The 18,452-nt window shown below is 53.7% G+C and overlaps 1 protein-coding gene across 1 annotated transcript in view; it reads right to left on the reverse strand.

The window, feature by feature from the left end:
* Window positions 1-18,452, reverse strand: part of LOC119963552 (cyclin-dependent kinase-like 2) — an 89,478-nt gene that overhangs the window by 12,692 nt on the left and 58,334 nt on the right. The window contains exons 9-10 of the mRNA XM_038792851.1: window positions 17,838-18,154; window positions 17,297-17,390 (exon numbers count right to left, since the gene is read on the reverse strand). Of these exons, the coding sequence (XP_038648779.1) occupies window positions 17,297-17,390; window positions 17,838-18,154 (411 nt within the window). The remainder of the gene's footprint in view (window positions 1-17,296; window positions 17,391-17,837; window positions 18,155-18,452) is intronic.

An 18,452-nucleotide genomic window follows, 5' to 3' on the forward strand; every position in this document is an offset into this window, starting at 1 on the left:
GGGGTTTTGAGGGTGGAGGGGTTTGAGGGTGGAGAGGTTTGAGGGTGGAGAGGTTTGAGACTGGATGGGTTTTGGGATGGAGAGGTTTTGAGGGTGGAGGGGTTTGAGGATGGAGGGGTTTGAGGGTGGAGAAGTTTGAGGCGGTGTTTGAGGGTGCAGAAGTTCTGAGGGTGGAGGGGTTTTGAGGGTGGAGGGGTTTTGAGGGTGCAGAGGTTTTGAGGGTGGAGGGGTTTGAGGATGGAGGGGTTTGAGGGTGGAGGCGTTTGAGGAGGTGTTTGAGGGTGCAGAAGTTTTGAGGGTGGAGGGGTTTTGAGGGTGAAGGGGTTTGAGGGTGGAGGGGTTTTGAGGGTGCAGAGGTTTTGAGGGTGGAGGGGTTTGAGGGTGGAGGGGTTTTGAGGGTGCAGAGGTTTTGAGGGTGGAGGTGTTTGAAGGTAGAGGGGTTTGAAGGTGGAGGGGTTTGAAGGTGGAGGTGTTTGAGGATGGAGGGGTTTGAGGGTGGAGGGGTTTGGAGGGTGGAGGTGTTTGAGGATGGAGGTGTTTGAGGGTGGAGGTGTTTGAGGGTGGAGGTGTTTGAAGGTAGAGGGGTTTGAAGGTGGAGGGGTTTGAAGGTGGAGGTGTTTGAGGATGGAGGTGTTTGAGGGTGGAGGGGTTTGGAGGGTGGAGGTGTTTGAGGGTGGAGGGGTTTGAGGGTGGAGGGGTTTGAGGGTGGAGGTGTTTGAGGATGGAGGGGTTTGAGGGTGGAGGGGTTTGGAGGGTGGAGGGGTTTGAGGGTGGAGGGGTTTGAGGGTGGAGGGGTTTGGAGGATGGAGGTGTTTGAGGATGGAGGTGTTTGAGGATGGAGGTGTTTGAGGATGGAGGTGTTTAAGGGTGGAGGTGTTTGAGGGTGGAGGTGTTTGAGGATGGAGGTGTTTGAGGATGGAGGTGTTTGAGGGTGGAGGGGTTTGAGGGTGGAGGGGTTTGAGGGTGGAGGTGTTTGAGGGTGGAGGTGTTTGAGGGTGGAGGGGTTTGAGGGTGGAGGGGTTTGAGGATGGAGGGGTTTGAGGGTGGAGGGGTTTGAGGGTGGAGGGGTTTGAGGGTGGAGGGGTTTGAGGGTGGAGGGGTTTGAGGTGGAGGGGTTTGAGGGTGGAGGGGTTTGAGGATGGAGGTGTTTGAGGGTGGAGGTGTTTGAGGGTGGAGGGGTTTGGAGGATGGAGTTGTTTGGGGATGGAGGGGTTTGAGGGTGGAGGGGTTTGAGGGTGGAGGGGTTTGAGGATGGAGGTATTCTCCATGCCGGCTCTCCGGAGGGGTGACCTGTCTCTCACTCAGGGTTGGCCGGCAGCTCCGGGAGAGGCGGCCATTGTTGCCAGCTGGGCGGGGGGGGGGGGGGGGGGTTTATGCGGAGGGGCGGGGTATGCTGGGGGAAGGGTACGCGGGGGGCTGTACACGGGGGGGGGGGGGGGGTTATGCGGGGGGGGAGGGGTATGCGGGGGAGGGGGTTATGCGGGGGAGTACGTGGTAGGGGGTACGCGGGGTGGGGGGCTTTGCGGGGTCTCACAGAGCGGGACTGGGGGAAGAGGGGCTGGGCCAGACCTGGCAGGACGGGAGTGTTCGGGGGCAGTGCAGGTAGACCTCGGAGCCGGGGGGGTGGGGGGGGGGGGGGGGGGGGGTGCTGTGGCCCTCACATCCCATCCCCCCCCCCCCCCCCCCGGATGCTCCCGCCGGATGATCTGCTAGGATTCCCCCACCCTGTCCCCGAACTCCTCCGGCCAATCGAAACATTACAGCTAGGTGGGAATTAGCCAATAGTGTAACGTGGCTGCAGTCCCAGATGACCATTGGCTGCTTTGCCCTCTGAGGGGGGGGGGAGCTGACTGGTGGGGGTTTAACCTGAGGGTCACCACACCTCAGGCGAGGGGCGAGATTGAGAAGACGGGGCCTTCATGAATAACCTCAGTCTGTACGGGGAATTGAACCCACGCTGCTGCCTCGTTCTGCATCACAATCCAGCTGTCCAGCCCACTGAGCTAAACCAGCTGAACTATTCACAATAATTGGACACTTAAGGGGCTTAATGAATTGAGAAAAAGCTGCAGGTCTTTGGGGGAAAGCGAGGAGTGGGTGGGACTAATTGAAAGATTCTGAGAAAGAGGCAGCACAGGTATGATGGGTGAATGGCCTCCTTCTGTCGGACTCTCCGATTCGATGATGTCCGCACAGTTGCTTCATTCGCAATAATTTGGAGTTTAGGCGCCACCTGCTGGCTGGATAAGACACTGCATTTGCAAAAAAAGACAATGGCCGGATTCTCCGACCCTCCTCGCCAGAATCACGGCCAGCACGGGGGCGGAGCATAGCGGTTCACGCCGGAAATCCGGCGCGACAACGCTTCTGTGATCCTCCGCGGACCTGCCAGGCGCGCGCGGGCGACGCAGCGCCTTAACGGCCCCCGCGGTGATTCTTCGCTCTCGACGGGCCGTGTGCCCGCCAAGTTCCGCTGAGTCCCACCGGCATGGTTCACATGGGGTCCCACTCGGAGGAGCCTCGGCGTTCTGGCTGCGGGGCCGTCCTAGTGGAGGGGGCGGGGGATCCGACTCTGGGGGGGGGTCTTCCACGGTGGCCAGTCCCGCGATCGGGGGCTACCGGTGGGCGCGCTCATTCGCTGGGGGGCCTATGTTCTTCCGCGTCAGGCCCCTGTAGGGTTCCGCCATGTTGCGCGGGGGCCGCCACAAAGGCAGCCGCCGCGCGCATGCACAGACCCGCAGGCGGCCGCAGTGCACATGCGCGGCCATGTGGGAGTAACTGCAGGGGCCCTGCCAGCAGCTGAAGGGGTGCACGCCGGGGCCCTGGCAGCAGCTGAAGCTGCGGGGTGCACGCCGGGGCCCTGCCAGCAGCTGAAGCTGCGGGGTGCACGCCGGGGCCCTGCCAGCAGCTGAAGCTGCGGGGTGCACGCCGGGGCCCTGCCAGCAGCTGAAGCTGCGGGGTGCACGCCGGGGCCCTGCCAGCAGCTGAAGCTGCGGGGTGCACGCCGGGGCCCTGCCAGCAGCTGAAGGGGTGCACGCCGGGGCCCTGCCAGCAGCTGAAGCTGCGGGATGCACGCCGGGGCCCTGCCAGCCCCCTTGAAGACGGAGAACACCCCGGACCTTTTAGGAAAAAGTTCCGAGTGATTCCTGCCCATTTTCCGGTGGGTGTGACACTTAGTCCCCAGAAGGGAGAATCCCGCCCATTACTTTCGAGATATTCTTCCATTCACAACACAAATAGCTTTAAAAACTCAACAGCATCTGAGTTTTTTTTTGACAAATGATTCAGGGAATGCTGTTGAATCCTGTGCAGTAAGACAGGGTATACAGAATGGGGGACAGGGAATGCTGTTGAATCCTGTGCAGTAAGACAGGGTATACAGAATGGGGGACAGGGAATGCTGTTGAATCCTGTGCAGTAAGACAGGGTATACAGAATGGGGGACAGGGAATGCTGTTGAATCCTGTGCAGTAAGACAGGGTATACAGAATGGGGGACAGGGAATGCTGTTGAATCCTGTGCAGTAAGACAGGGTATACACAATGGGGGACCCTTGATGTGTACACACTTTGAGAATCCACAATGTAAACACCTGCTCAAAACATTTTCATCACACACAAAGTTATTGTCCGGAAAGGCCTCACATGTAACATTCTCACCCTCGTGTTCAAATCCTTCCATGGCCCCACTCCTCCCCCTCGCTGTGACCCACAGCAGCTCACCACCACCTCCTCAAGGGCCATTTCAGGATGAACTTTACAAATATTCCTCAAACCAGCAACGCACACATCATGTTCAATAATGTTTTTAAAACCTCCTCCAGCCCTCCGACTCCCCAACCCTCCGAGATCTCCGCATTTTTCCAATTCTGACCTGATTTTAATCACCCCACCATTGGGTTGAAAACCTGAGACCTCAGCTGTGGAATTTCCTCTCTCAGCCTCTTTGCCCCCCCCCCCCCTCCTCCTCTAGGATGCTCCTTAACACTACCTCTTGAACAAGCATTTGGCCACCTGTCCTAATATCTCCTTAAATGGCTCAGGAGGAGGCCATTCAGCCCTTCGAACCTGCTCTGCCATTCATTATGATCATGGCTGATCATCAAGTTCAATACCCTGATCCCGCCTCCCTCCATATCCCTTAACCCCTTTCACCCCAATAGCTAGATCTAATTCCTTCTTGAAATTATGCAATGTTTTGGCCTCAACTGCATTCCACATTCACCATTCTCTTGCTCAACGGCAGGGATTTTGTTTATGGCACTGCACTACTGGATCTTGCCAGCAAGTGGCAGCAGAGTTCATATTATAACTTGGTCAGGTGGAGGGGTGGCAGCCGTGTGTTCTCCCTCTCTGGCAGTCCCTCAGCACATTTGCCCCAGGGTTCATCCCCATGGCAAGAACCTGAACATGGAGTCTTCTAACGTGGTGAGGTTATTGTCCTGTAGCTACCACATGGTCCTCCCAGACCTCCACCCTCACCACCTGCAGGAGGGGTGTTTGGAAGGATGTCCACGTTGACAGTCGCCCTGTTTGACCGCGTTAGGAAGGCATCAGGTCCGAGGGGGGACTCGGAGCCGGATCTGAGGCTCAGAAGCAGGGACTACCCCCTGGGCCATAAGACACAGCTGTGAGTTACTGTAACTCTGTCTATCTGGACACACAGATTTTATGAATTATTGACCCCAGAATGGAGCGTGAACAACAGGAAGGACCCTCGGTAAATTTGTTTAACGGTGTTGGCAATAACCAGGGAAGCTGCTTACAGAGGGCAACAAGCTTCCTCCACGGAATCACTCATCCCAAGGCACGGAATCACTCATCCCAGGGCACGGAATCACATCCCAAGGCACGGAATCACATCCCAAGGCACGGAATCACTCATCCCAAGGCACGGAATCACATCCCAAGGCACGGAATCACATCCCAAGGCACGGAATCACATCCCAAGGCACGGAATCACTCATCCCAGGGCACGGCGGAATCACTCATCCCAGGGCACGGAATCACATCCCAAGGCACGGAATCACATCCCAAGGCACGGAATCACTCATCCCAGGGCACGGAATCACTCATCCCAAGGCACGGAATCACATCCCAAGGCACGGAATCACTCACCCCAGGGCACGGAATCACATCCCAAGGCACGGAATCACTCATCCCAGGGCAGGGAATCACTCATCCCAAGGCACGGAATCACTCATCCCAGGGCACGGAATCACATCCCAAGGCACGGAATCACTCATCCCAAGGCACGGAATCACTCATCCCAGGGCACGGAATCACATCCCAAGGCACGGAGTCACATCCCAAGGCACGGAATCACTCATCCCAGGCACGGAATCACTCATCCCAAGGCACGGAATCACATCCCAAGGCACGGATCACATCCCAGGGCACGGAATCACTCATCCCAGGGCACGGAATCACTCATCCCAAGGCACGGAATCACTCATCCCAAGGCACGGAATCACTCATCCCAGGGCACGGAATCACTCATCCCAGGGCACGGAATCACTCATCCCAAGGCACGGAATCACTCATCCCAGGGCACGGAATCACTCATCCCAGGGCACGGAATCACTCATCCCAAGGCACGGAATCACTCATCCCAAGGCACGGAATCACTCATCCCAGGGCACGGATTCACTCATCCCAAGGCACGGATTCACTCATCCCAAGGCACGGATTCACTCATCCCAAGGCACGGAATCACTCATCCCAAGGCACGGAATCACATCCCAGGGCACGGAATCACTCATCCCAAGGCATTTCGAAGCAGCGTTATCAACAAGACATTGGGCACGATAAACGGAAATGTTTCTGAGTGCCACTCCAGGCGGGTTTGGCTGAGAATTTCTCCCCGGTGAGTTCCCCAACGCTATTCAATGACATTTAGTCACATTTTTGGGTCCTGGGGAGTTTCTCACTGGCTTAGGCCACACTTAGAATTACTTTCAGCACTGGGGAGCTGAACTCGGGGCCCGACATTTTGAAAGGGTGCCCCCATCTCTAAGTGAGATTGTGGGTCCCTCACACCCCCCTCCCCCCCCCCCATGGGCAATGTCACTCCCCCCCCCCCGCCCCCACACACATGGACACTATCCCACACCCCTCCACTATGGGTCGCTGAGGGCCTTTCCACGCTCCCTTCCAGAACCCCCCACCTTTCCAGAACCCCCCACCCTTCCACTTCTAAACCTTCTGGTGGATCCTTCATACCCGCCCTTCACCCACCCCCCACCCTTCACAAACCCCGCAACCTTCCTTTCATGGGCTCGGGCCCTGACCCTTAGCAGTGAGACCTGGTCACCCTGGCATTCTGGCAGTGCTCCTGCCAGCTGGCAGTGTACCCAGGCACCTGGGCAGTGACATGGGAAACCATGGTGCCTCTCTGCCCTATCCCTGACCACCCAAGGGCCTCCAATGGCCCGGGAGGCCACCCAGGTGCCGGGACGACTGGTCCACGTTTGTGTGGAGTCCCTGCTTGGCGCCTGCCTGACCTCTAACTGCAGAGCCGGTTAGATCACAGGAGGCCAGTGGATCAGGCGTCCATCTCGCTAACGAGCTGTAGATTGCCCTTAATTGGCCTTAATTAGCTTTGTGCCACATCAAGGCCGGATTGGGACCCCGCCAACTGGAGCAGGCCGATTAGATCGCAAACCGCTCGCCGCCTGGCGCGATTCCGATTTGGGCCACTCTCGTGTGTGTGGTGATATGCCTACGGGCTATATCATAGATGGATGATGTGCGACCTCCAATCAGCAGGTGGTGGTGCACACACAGCATGCGGTCTCAAGACCAAGGTCACATGACTCCCATATAAGGAGAGACACGTCCGGCCATCTTCAGAAGACGATTGAGAGGGTAATCAGACATACGGCTGAATGATCAGTGCTCGGTGCAGATTCCAGAGGAGTAATAAGCAGACTCCATGATAACGTTCTCTGTATCAGATTGCTATCTAACCACACGAGACTCGATAAAGATTCTGGTTTGGACAAGTCGCAGTGTTTGGTGGATTCCTTCGTAAGTTACAAAGGGCCAAACACAACACGGTACCACGAGTGCTGAAGATTTAAAGATAGTGACGGCAGTGACAACGTTAGGCTTTCGGCTTGAAGGCCGGCCTGGTGAACCGCAGCCTGAGGCAACACAATGTGTAAGAAAATGCGAAAGGTCGAGATGGACGGACTGAGGGCCCCCCCCCCCCCCCCCCCCACCAGCTTCAGATGTCCGGTAACGTTGGTGAAAACTAGCGGCTGCTCAAACAGCAGTTCCAACTTTATGTTTCGGCCCTCTGCCCACAGACCCAGCTGGATGAAAGGCGAATCGCGTTGCTGCTCTCAGTAACAGTGCACAAGCCCTCGGACTGTAGAACTCGTTTGTGTTTGATAATGAAGAGGATCACAAGAAATTTGATGAAGGGATGAGGCACTTTGATAAGCATTGTTCCCCGAAGAAGAATGAAACATTGGCGCACTATATGTTCCGTAAGCGAACCCGGACACCTGGCGAATCATTTGACAGTTTTGTCACGGCTTTGAGGTTGAAGGCTCAGGCAACTTCAGCAATCTGGTTTAGCAGAGGGCTGAATCGCTGGCTTTGAAAGCAGACCCAGACAGGCCAGGAGCGCGAGTTCAATTCCTGTACCGGCCTCCCCGGACAGGCGCCGGAATGTGGCGACTAGGGGCTTTTCACAGTAACTTCATTTGAAGCCTACTCGTGACAATAAAGCGATTTTCATTTCATTTTTCTTCGCTAATCCGCGACCAAATCGTCTTTGGTGTCGGTGATGATAAACTTCGGGAGATATTATTGCGGGAGGAAGATTTGGTGCTGGAAAAGGCGGTGAAGATTTGCCAGGCGAGCGAGATTGCTGCATAAAGAATAGGCGCACTCTGCTCAAAGAATATTGGCGCCAACTCGGAAGAAGAAGCCATTAGTGCTGTGATGCACGTCATGGAGAAATGTGGTCTCAGTGCGGGCGGCCATTTTAAGCGGCCGACAGGAGTCGCTGCCACCATCTTGTGCCAAAAGTGTGGCACTCGACATGCCCCACGGCGATCCCCGGCCTTTGGGAAAAGTTTGTTCCAGGTGAGGCTGTGCACATTCTACCATGGACTGTGCACGAGCGGTGCACGCAGTTGGTGAGATAAACACGGAAGAACAGTTTTTCATTGATCTCATCGCAGCGAGGAACCAGAAGAGTCAACAAAGATGAAAACAAAAACTTAAGAAAGACTGAAGATAATAAGAACGCTCCGAAAACCTCTGTCCGTATTAAAATCGATACTGAATCATTAGATGTGACTTTGACCCTAAAACGACAGCCAACCCCGTGAGTGGATTAGCTTTGCAAAAGCTAAACGTGCAGCAGGACTTCGCTGATTGGCCAGGGCTGATGATAGACTTTGGAACAAGAACTATGGAGACCTTTGGTGTTTGCAAACTAGTGCTCTCAGTGGCAGGCACGAAGCACACAATACTCTTTCACATTGTAGACATGATGTGGACTAAGTACTTGGGATAAAATCATGTGAATCTCTGAATCTAGTCGAGCAACCATGTGTCCTAGAAGATGGCTGGTCACCCGAGCATTGTGAATCACTGCAAAACATTACAATATGCATGGTGTACGAGGATTCAGGAGAAATCTTAGTGGAGAACAACAAATCAGACAAGGGGACGGAACTGCCAGTGATCATTCTGCAGTTCTGGTTAACAGTCTTGAAGAATGTGCACAGGCTCAATGGCTGATACGGGATCACGATGAACCCGTATTAAAGTATCTGCGAGGTGTGAGTGTTAAATGGACAGAGCACGGGGAGCCGAGGAGCTTCACTCTGGAGTTTACATTCGGGCCTAATGAGTATTTCACCAACGAGGTGATCACTAAAATGTTTCAGTCGGACTCACGGCCGCTGAGGTCGTTCTTTGCTGAACCACAAGTCATCGGCTGAACAATCGGCTGGAGGGAGGGCAAAAATGTAACAATAAGAACAATTCGAATGAAGCCAAAGTACAGGGTCGGAGAACTCCAAGAACAGCAACAAGAGCTGTATCAAATGAATCGTTCTTCAATTTCTTCAGTCTCACTGAGGTCCAACGGGGTGGAGGTTTAAGCCAAGCTTCGGCGGCCAAACTTATTTGTGAACAAATAATTCTGTATGCGATGGTATATTTTTCAGGTGAAATCATTGCAGACGATGCTGAATCTGATGACGATGACTATGAATATCTGCTTGAAGTTGGCGGCGATGATGCAGGAGGTGATGACATGGAAGGTGAGGTGGATGATGAACACTATGAGCTACTCGTGTGCGTCTCTTCTCCAGCAGCACAGATGAGGCTCCAGAGGCACGGCTCCGGTGGTCTGCAAGCAATGACGAGGTGGTCACGGGGGACGCACTGACCGCGCTGGACTCTGTGGGGAGCAGGAGTTTGGAGATGGCGCATGTAGAAATTGAAGCTGCTGATACAGTGGAAAATCAGCCATTTACTGAGCCAGAGACAGAAGAAGTCGCCCGATTTTGAAAAACCTGGCCTCGGAGGTGCGTGGTGATCCGTTCCAGGTCTTTGAACCGGCCCCTGTCATTTACTCCCAAGCCATCGATGACACCGATGATGAATAGAAGGACATAGATGACAATGCTGATGACAGTGACGTGGAGATTGCAGTAGTCTGAGATTAACCCTGAGGAAGAGCCAATGACAATTTCATTATGCAGCTCCACAGACCACTCGCATATTTGTGAGTTTGATGACCCAGTGCTGGTTTCAGCTCAGCCAGCAAGCATCGTCACCTCGAGTGTTGTAGAGCAAGTCAGCGATGTTCCAACAGGCCTAGAGCGGTGTGACCTGCACCCCCAGTTCCACCCTTCACTGAGGCTCCAGAAACTAAGATAATCCAACATGTCGGTGAGGCCGCAGAAGTGGACGTCATCATAGATACGTAGAAGAGCACGAGGAGGCCTTTTAGCCCTTCGAGCCTGCTCTGCCATTCATCACGATCATGGCTGATTATCCAACTCAATAGCCTAATCCTGCTTTCTCCCCATAGCCTTTGATCCCATTCTCTCCAAGTGCTATATCCAGCCGCCTCTTGAATAGATTCAAAGTTATAGCATCAACTACTTCCTGTGGTGATGAATTCCACAGGCTCACCATTCTCTGTGTGAAGAAATGTCTCCTTATCTCTGTCCGAAATGGTTTACCCTGAATCCTCAGGCTGTGACCCCTGGTTCTGGACACACTCATCATTGGTAACGTCTCCCCTGCATCTACCCTGTCTAGTCCTGTTAGAATTTTATAAGTCTCTATGAGATCCCCCCTCATTCTTCTGAACTCCAGCGAGAACAATCCCAACCTAGTCAATCTCTCCTCATATGACAGTCCCGCCATCCCTGGAATCAGTCTGGGAAACCTTCGCTGCACTCCCTCGAGAGCAAGAACATCCTTCCTCAGAGAAGGAGATCAAAACTGCCCACAATACTCCAGGTGTGGCCTCACCAAGGCCCTGTACAATTGCAGCAACACATCCCTGCTTCTATACTCGACACCTCTCGCAATGAAGGCCAACAAACCATTAGCCTTCTTTACCGCCTGCTGCACCTGCATGCTTACCTTCAGCGACTGGTGCACAAGGACACCCAGGTCCCACCCATCATACCACCCAAGATGGCGCGATGCCTAAACACCTGCAGACCTCTCAGGCACAGCAACAACCAGCACCACGCCAGAGGCTGCTACGAAAAACAAACAAAAGCAAGAGACACAGCAAACTCCATCACCATGTTCTCAATGTTAAGAGCAAAAAGAGGAGAAGACAGGGAGAGCTCATCCCACCAACAAACCACCAACGGAAACAGTTGCAAGTCGCAAACAGCATCAGGCAAGGAAGCCAAAGACAAAGCGAATTGTAACACAAGGATGGTAGTCATGGGTACAGGCCTTCCAAAGGCACAGAGCGAAGAGCAAGAGAAACAAGAGGCCAGCGCATAAACCTGTCTTCCAAGAGGCTGGCAACAGCTGGAATGATCAGAGAGGTGATCCCGTGAGGGAGGCTCAATGAGATCTGTGCAAAGGAAACGGACACTTGTCAGGCACAGCATGTTTATGGACACTTTAGTAAAACTCCTTCACATTATTAGCCAAATATAAAAAATGTATAAAGTTTAACGGCAACCAGCAGGTGGCGGTATAGACACACCAGGCAGAATCCAGACCAATATCATGTGACCAATGACTCCCATATAAGGAGAAACACATTCGGGCATCTTCAGAAGAAGATTGAGAGGGTAATAAGACATACAAGGGAATGGTCGGAGCTAGGTGCAGATCCCAGGGGAGTAATAAGCAGGTGCCATGATAACGTGCGCGATAACAGTTTGCTATTTTGTTACACGAGACACAATAAAAGATTCTGGTTTGGACAAGTCGCAGTGTTTGGTGGATTCCTCTGTGAAGTACAGAGGACCAAACCCAACACCCCTCCCTCAAACCCCCACCTCCGTCCCTATCTCTGTAACCTCCTCAAATCCACACACCCCTCCCTATCTCTGTACCCTCCTCAAACCCCCACCTCCCTCCCTATCTCTGTAACCTCCTCAAACCCCCACCTCCGTCCCTATCTCTGTAACCTCCTCAAACCCCCACCTCCGTCCCTATCTCTGTAACCTCCTCAAACCCCCACCTCCGTCCCTATCTCTGTAACCTCCTCAAACCCCCACCTCCCTCCCTATCTCTGTACCCTCCTCAAACCCCCACCTCACTCCCTATCTCTGTAACATCCTCAAACCCCCACCTCCGTCCCTATCTCTGTAACCTCCTCAAACCCCCACCTCCGTCCCTATCTCTGTAACCTCCTCAAACCCCCACCTCCGTCCCTATCTCTGTAACCTCCTCAAACCCCCACCTCCCTCCCTATCTCTGTAACCTACTCAAACCCCCACCTCCCTCCCTTTCTCTGTAACCTCCTCAAACCCCCACCTCCGTCCCTACCTCTGTAACCTCCTCAAATCCACACCTCCCTCCCTATCTCTGTAACCTCCTCAAACCCCCACCTCCCTTCCTATCTCTGTAACCTCCTCAAACCCCCACCTCCGTCCCTATCTCTGTAACCTCCTCAAACCCCCACCTCCCTCCCTATCTCTGTAACCTCCTCAAATCCACACACCCCTCCCTATCTCTGTAACCTCCTCAAACCCCCACCTCCCTCCCTATCTCTGTAACCTCCTCAACCCCCCACCTCCCTTCCTATCTCTGTAACCTCCTCAAACCCCCACCTCCTTCCCTATCTCTGTAACCTCCTCAAATCCACACACCCCTCCCTATCTCTGTAACCTCCTCAAACCCCCACCTCCGTCCCTATCTCTGTAACCTCCTCAAACCCCCACCTCCCTTCCTATCTCTGTAACCTCCTCAAACCCCCACCTCCGTCCCTATCTCTGTAACCTCCTCAAACCCCCACCTCCCTCCCTATCTCTGTACCCTCCTCAAACCCCCACCCTTCCCGATCTCTGTAACCTCCTCAAATCCACACACCTCCGTCCCTATCTCTGTACCCTCCTCAAACCCTCACCTCCGTCCCTACCTCTGTAACCTCCTCAAACCCCCACTTCCTTCCCTATCTCTGTAACCGCCTCAAACCCACAACACCCCTCCCTATCTCTGTAATCTACTCAAACCCCCACCTCCCTCCCTATCTATGTAACCGCCCCAAACACACAACACCCCTCCCTATCTCTGTAACCTCCTCAAACCCCCACCCCTCCCTATCTCTGTAACCTCCTCAAACCCCCACTTCCCTCCCTATCTCTGTAACCTCCTCAAGCCCCCACCCTTCCCTATCTCTGTAACCTCCTCAAACCCCCACCTCCCTCCCTATCTCTGTAACCTACTCAAACCCCCACCTCCCTCCCTATCACTGTAACCTCCTCAAACCCCCACCTCCCTCCCTATCTCTGTAACCTCCTAAAACCCCCACCTCCCTCCCTATCTCTGTAACCTCCTCAAACCCCCACCTCCCTCCCTATTTCTGTAACCTCCTCAAACCCCCACCTCCCTCCCTATCTCTGTAACCTCCTCAACCCCCCAACTCTGTCCCTATCTCTGTAACCTCCTCAAACCCCCACCTCCCTCCCGATCTCTGTAACCTCCTCAAACCCCCACCTCCCTCCCTATCTCTGTAACCTACTCAAACCCCCACCTCCCTCCCTATCTCTGTAACCTCCTCAAACCCACAACACCCCTCCCTATCTCTGTAACCTACTCAAACCCCCACCTCCGTCCCGATCTCTGTAACCGCCTCAAACCCACAACACCCCTCCCTATCTCTGTAACTTCCTCAAACCCCCACCCTTCCCTATCTCTGTAATCTACTCAAACCCCCACCTCCGTCCCGATCTCTGTAACCTACTCAAACTCCCACCTCCCTCCCTATCTCTATAACCTCCTCAAACCCCCACCTCCGTCCCCATCTCTGTAACCTCCTCAAACCCCCACCTCCCTCCCTATCTCTGTAACCTACTCAAACCCCCACCTCCCTCCCTATCTCTGTAACCTACTCAAACCCCCATCTCCCTCCCTATCTCTGTAACCTACTCAAACCCCCACCTCCCTCCCTATCTTTGTAACCTCCTCAAACCCCCACCTCCGTCCCTACCTCTGTAACCTCCTCAAATCCACACACCCCTCCCTATCTCTGTAACCTCCTTAAACCCCCACCTCCGTCCCTATCTCTGTAATCTCCTCAACCCCACACCCCTCCCTATATCTGTAACCTCCTCAAACACCCACCCCTTCCTATCTCTGTAACCTCCTCAACCCCCCACCTCCCTTCCTATCTCTGTAACCTCCTCAAACCCCCACCTCCGTCCCTATCTCTGTAACCTCCTCGAATCCACACACCCCTCCCTACCTCTGTAATCTCATCAACCCCCCACCTCCGTCCCTATCTCTGTAACCTCTTCAAACCTCCACCTCCGTCCCTACCTCTGTAACCTCCTCGAATCCACACACCCCTCCCTACCTCTGTAATCTCATCAACCCCCCACCTCCCTTCCTATCTCTGTAACCTCCTCAAACCCCCACCTCCCTCCCTATCTCTGTAACCTCCTCAAACCCCCACCTCCGTCCCTATCTCTGTAACCTCCTCAAACCCCCACCTCCGTCCCTATCTCTGTAACCTCTTCAAACCCCCACCTCCCTCCCTATCTCTGTAACCTACTCAAACCCCCACCTCCCTCCCTATCTCTGTAACCTCCTCAAACCCCCACCTCCGTCCCTACCTCTGTAACCTCCTCAAATCCACACCTCCCTCCCTATCTCTGTAACCTCCTCAAACCCCCACCTCCCTTCCTATCTCTGTAACCTCCTCAAACCCTCACCTCCGTCCCTATCTCTGTAACCTCCTCAAACCCCCACCTCCCTCCCTATCTCTGTAACCTCCTCAAATCCACACACCCCTCCCTATCTCTGTAACCTCCTCAAACCCCCACCTCCCTCCCTATCTCTGTAACCTCCTCAACCCCCCACCTCCCTTCCTATCTCTGTAACCTCCTCAAACCCCCACCTCCGTCCCTATCTCTGTAACCTCCTCAAATCCACACACCCCTCCCTATCTCTGTAACCTCCTCAAACCCCCACCTCCGTCCCTATCTCTGTAACCTCCTCAAACCCCCACCTCCGTCCCTATCTCTGTAACCTCCTCAAACCCCCACCTCCCTCCCTATCTCTGTACCCTCCTCAAACCCCCACCTCCGTCCCTACCTCTGTAACCTCCTCAAATCCACACACCCCTCCCTATCTCTGTAACCTCCTTAAACCCCCACCTCCGTCCCTATCTCTGTAATCTCCTCAACCCCACACCCCTCCCTATCTCTGTAACCTCCTCAAACCCCCACCCCTTCCTATCTCTGTAACCTCCTCAAACCCCCACCTCCCTCCCTATATTTGTAACCTCCTCAACCCCCCACCCTTCCCTATCTCTGTAACCTCCTCAAACCCCCACCTCCCTTCCTATCTCTGTAACCTCCTCAAATCCACACACCCCTCCCTACCTCTGTAATCTCATCAACCCCTCACCTCCGTCCCTATCTCTGTAACCTCCTCAAACCCCCACCTCCGTCCCTACCTCTGTAACCTCCTCGAATCCACACACCCCTCCCTACCTCTGTAATCTCATCAACCCCCCACCTCCCTTCCTATCTCTGTAACCTACTCAAACCCCCACCTCCCTCCCTATCTCTGTAACCTCCTCAAACCCCCACCTCCCTTCCTATCTCTGTAACCTCCTCAAACCCCCACCTCCGTCCCTACCTCTGTAACCTCCTCAAACCCCCACCTCCGTCCCTACCTCTGTAACCTCTTCAAACCCCCACCTCCCTTCCTATCTCTGTAACCTCCTCAAACCCCCACCTCCGTCCCTATCTCTGTAACCTCCTCAAACCCCCACCTCCGACCCTACCTCTGTAACCTCCTCAAATCCACACCTCCGTCCCTACCTCTGTAACCTCCTCAAACCCCCACCTCCGTCCCTATCTCTGTAACCTCTTCAAACCTCCACCTCCGTCCCTACCTCTGTAACCTCCTCGAATCCACACACCCCTCCCTACCTCTGTAATCTCATCAACCCCCCACCTCCCTTCCTATCTCTGTAACCTCCTCAAACCCCCACCTCCCTCCCTATCTCTGTAACATCCTCAAACCCCCACCTCCGTCCCTATCTCTGTAACCTCCTCAAACCCCCACCTCCGTCCCTATCTCTGTAACCTCTTCAAACCCCCACCTCCCTCCCTATCTCTGTAACCTACTCAAACCCCCACCTCCCTCCCTATCTCTGTAACCTCCTCAAACCCCCACCTCCGTCCCTACCTCTGTAACCTCCTCAAATCCACACCTCCCTCCCTATCTCTGTAACCTCCTCAAACCCCCACCTCCCTTCCTATCTCTGTAACCTCCTCAAACCCTCACCTCCGTCCCTATCTCTGTAACCTCCTCAAACCCCCACCTCCCTCCCTATCTCTGTAACCTCCTCAAATCCACACACCCCTCCCTATCTCTGTAACCTCCTCAAACCCCCACCTCCCTCCCTATCTCTGTAACCTCCTCAACCCCCCACCTCCCTTCCTATCTCTGTAACCTCCTCAAACCCCCACCTCCGTCCCTATCTCTGTAACCTCCTCAAATCCACACACCCCTCCCTATCTCTGTAACCTCCTCAAACCCCCACCTCCGTCCCTATCTCTGTAACCTCCTCAAACCCCCACCTCCGTCCCTATCTCTGTAACCTCCTCAAACCCCCACCTCCCTCCCTATCTCTGTACCCTCCTCAAACCCCCACCTCCGTCCCTACCTCTGTAACCTCCTCAAATCCACACACCCCTCCCTATCTCTGTAACCTCCTCAAACCCTTTAACGGCTGTTAAATTGTGCCCATTGAGACCAAACATTGAACAAAGAGAGGGGAGGATGATCATAGACTTGGTCAATGTGGGAAGTTGTGAGGAAGTGATGGTGAGAAAGGTAGAGAGGAGGAGAGGAGCAGGGAGGGTATTCCACAGCTTGGGATTCACTTAGCTGAAGGCGCGGCTGGTGAAGCAAAGAAACAGAGTTAGAGGAGTTCAGAGATCTCGAAGGTTGTAGAATCTGGAGGTTACTGAAATAGGGAGGGTTGTCGAGGCTGGAGCAGGTTACAAAGATAGGGAAGGTTGTAGAGACTGGAGGAGGTTACAAACATTGGGAAGGGTGGGGGTTTGAGGAGGTTACAGAGATAGGGAAGGGTGGGGGTTAGAGGAGGTTACATAGGGACGGAGGTGGGGGTTTGAGGAGGTTACAGAGATAGGGACAGAGGTGGGGGTTTGAGGAGGTTACAGAGATAGGGACGGAGGTGTGGGTTTGAGGAGGTTACAGAGATAGGGAGGGGTGTGTGGATTTGAGGAGGTTACAGAGGTAGGGACGGAGGTGGGGGTTTGAGGAGGTTACAGAGATAGGGAGGGGTGTGTGGATTTGAGGAGGTTACAGAGGTAGGGACGGAGGTGGGGGTTTGAGGAGGTTACAGAGATAGGGAGGGGTGTGTGGATTTGAGGAGGTTACAGAGATAGGGAGGGTTGTAGGGGTTTAAGAAGTTACAGAGATAGGGAGGGGAGATAGGAAGGTGTGTGGAGGCTGGAGGAGGTTCCAGAGATAGGGAGGCTGGAGGAAGTTACAGTTCACCTCCTGCAATTGCCTCCCAGGCACACGGGTAAATTTTCCCATTACGTGGTGATTACTCTGCATGACTGTGTCAAACATACCTGGATGTTCAAATACAAGCTGAAGAAATTGGATGCGGGAGGTTGCTTCAATATTCCCAGCGGATTTACACATTTCTTCATCTTACTCTGAATCCTGATGGGAAAAACACAGGGAGAAGGAAAGATCCTGGTTTGCCACCTCATCAATCAGGAGAAAAAAAAACACCTTTCCTCAATCCCGACACTGCCCATCAATATCTGCCCAAGAGCCCAGATTTCCAGAGGATTTATTCTGAATTTGTGCAACGTGAGAAGGCTGTCCATCTCTCCGGTTTGACTTCAATGGAAATGAAGCAAGGGGAGGCGAGGAACAGGCTGTGAACTCACCCTACACTGACTCACTAATTGAAAATGGCCCCAGACAAAGAGCTCCCAACCGAGCCAAGCCAACACAAGCAACGTGGCTCAGACACCACCTTGGCCAACGGAAGGTAATTGGCTCTCCATTTGGGAGTAGAACTTTCTCCTCTTTCCCACTCCATCCAAATGGGGCATAAAACAAAATTGTTGCCGATTTGTTTGAGAGGACGATTGGACTCACCAGAAACTGTGCTGGGCAGAGATCCCAATCCCAGAGCTCATGAGGTTGGTGGGATTTGGAGCAATGGGAGGAATTATGGTGCCAGCTGGTGACTTTGGACGCTCAAAGCTGGACTTCTGTTCTTTCCCCAGTCCCTGAGGTGTGACCTTATTTGACTCCAAGCCCCTTAAGGTTCCATTATCAGCAACGTTCTCACGCACGTCCTCCAAAGCTCTCTCCAACTTGCCAACTTTCTCCAACTCCACTTTTGACCCTCTTGACTTTGGTGGTTTACTGTCAGATTTGCTCTCCCTGCTCCTCGACTCCACATCTTCATCCTGTTTTCCGAGGAGATGAGAAAACCGCCCTCAGTTATTCCATTCACTGCATCAGAGCTCAGAAAGAACTGTGTAGGACATTGTTCCTTTAACATTGGCCCAGCTACTGCAGGCAGCAGTGAATGATTGGTGCTCGCTGGTCAGGACATTTGTATTGACAGACTTTCTGAGAACTTTCACATTGCAACTTACTGTGTTTAGTAATTCAGAACAATACAGCCCAACCTGAGGGAAACTGGGACCCGTGTTAACTGAATAAGCAACAGTGTGGTTCCTGAATGAGTCACACTGAAGAATC

The sequence above is a fragment of the Scyliorhinus canicula genome, chromosome 3 (genome assembly GCF_902713615.1).
Source record: "Scyliorhinus canicula chromosome 3, sScyCan1.1, whole genome shotgun sequence".
Classification (NCBI taxonomy): Eukaryota; Metazoa; Chordata; class Chondrichthyes; order Carcharhiniformes; family Scyliorhinidae; genus Scyliorhinus; species Scyliorhinus canicula.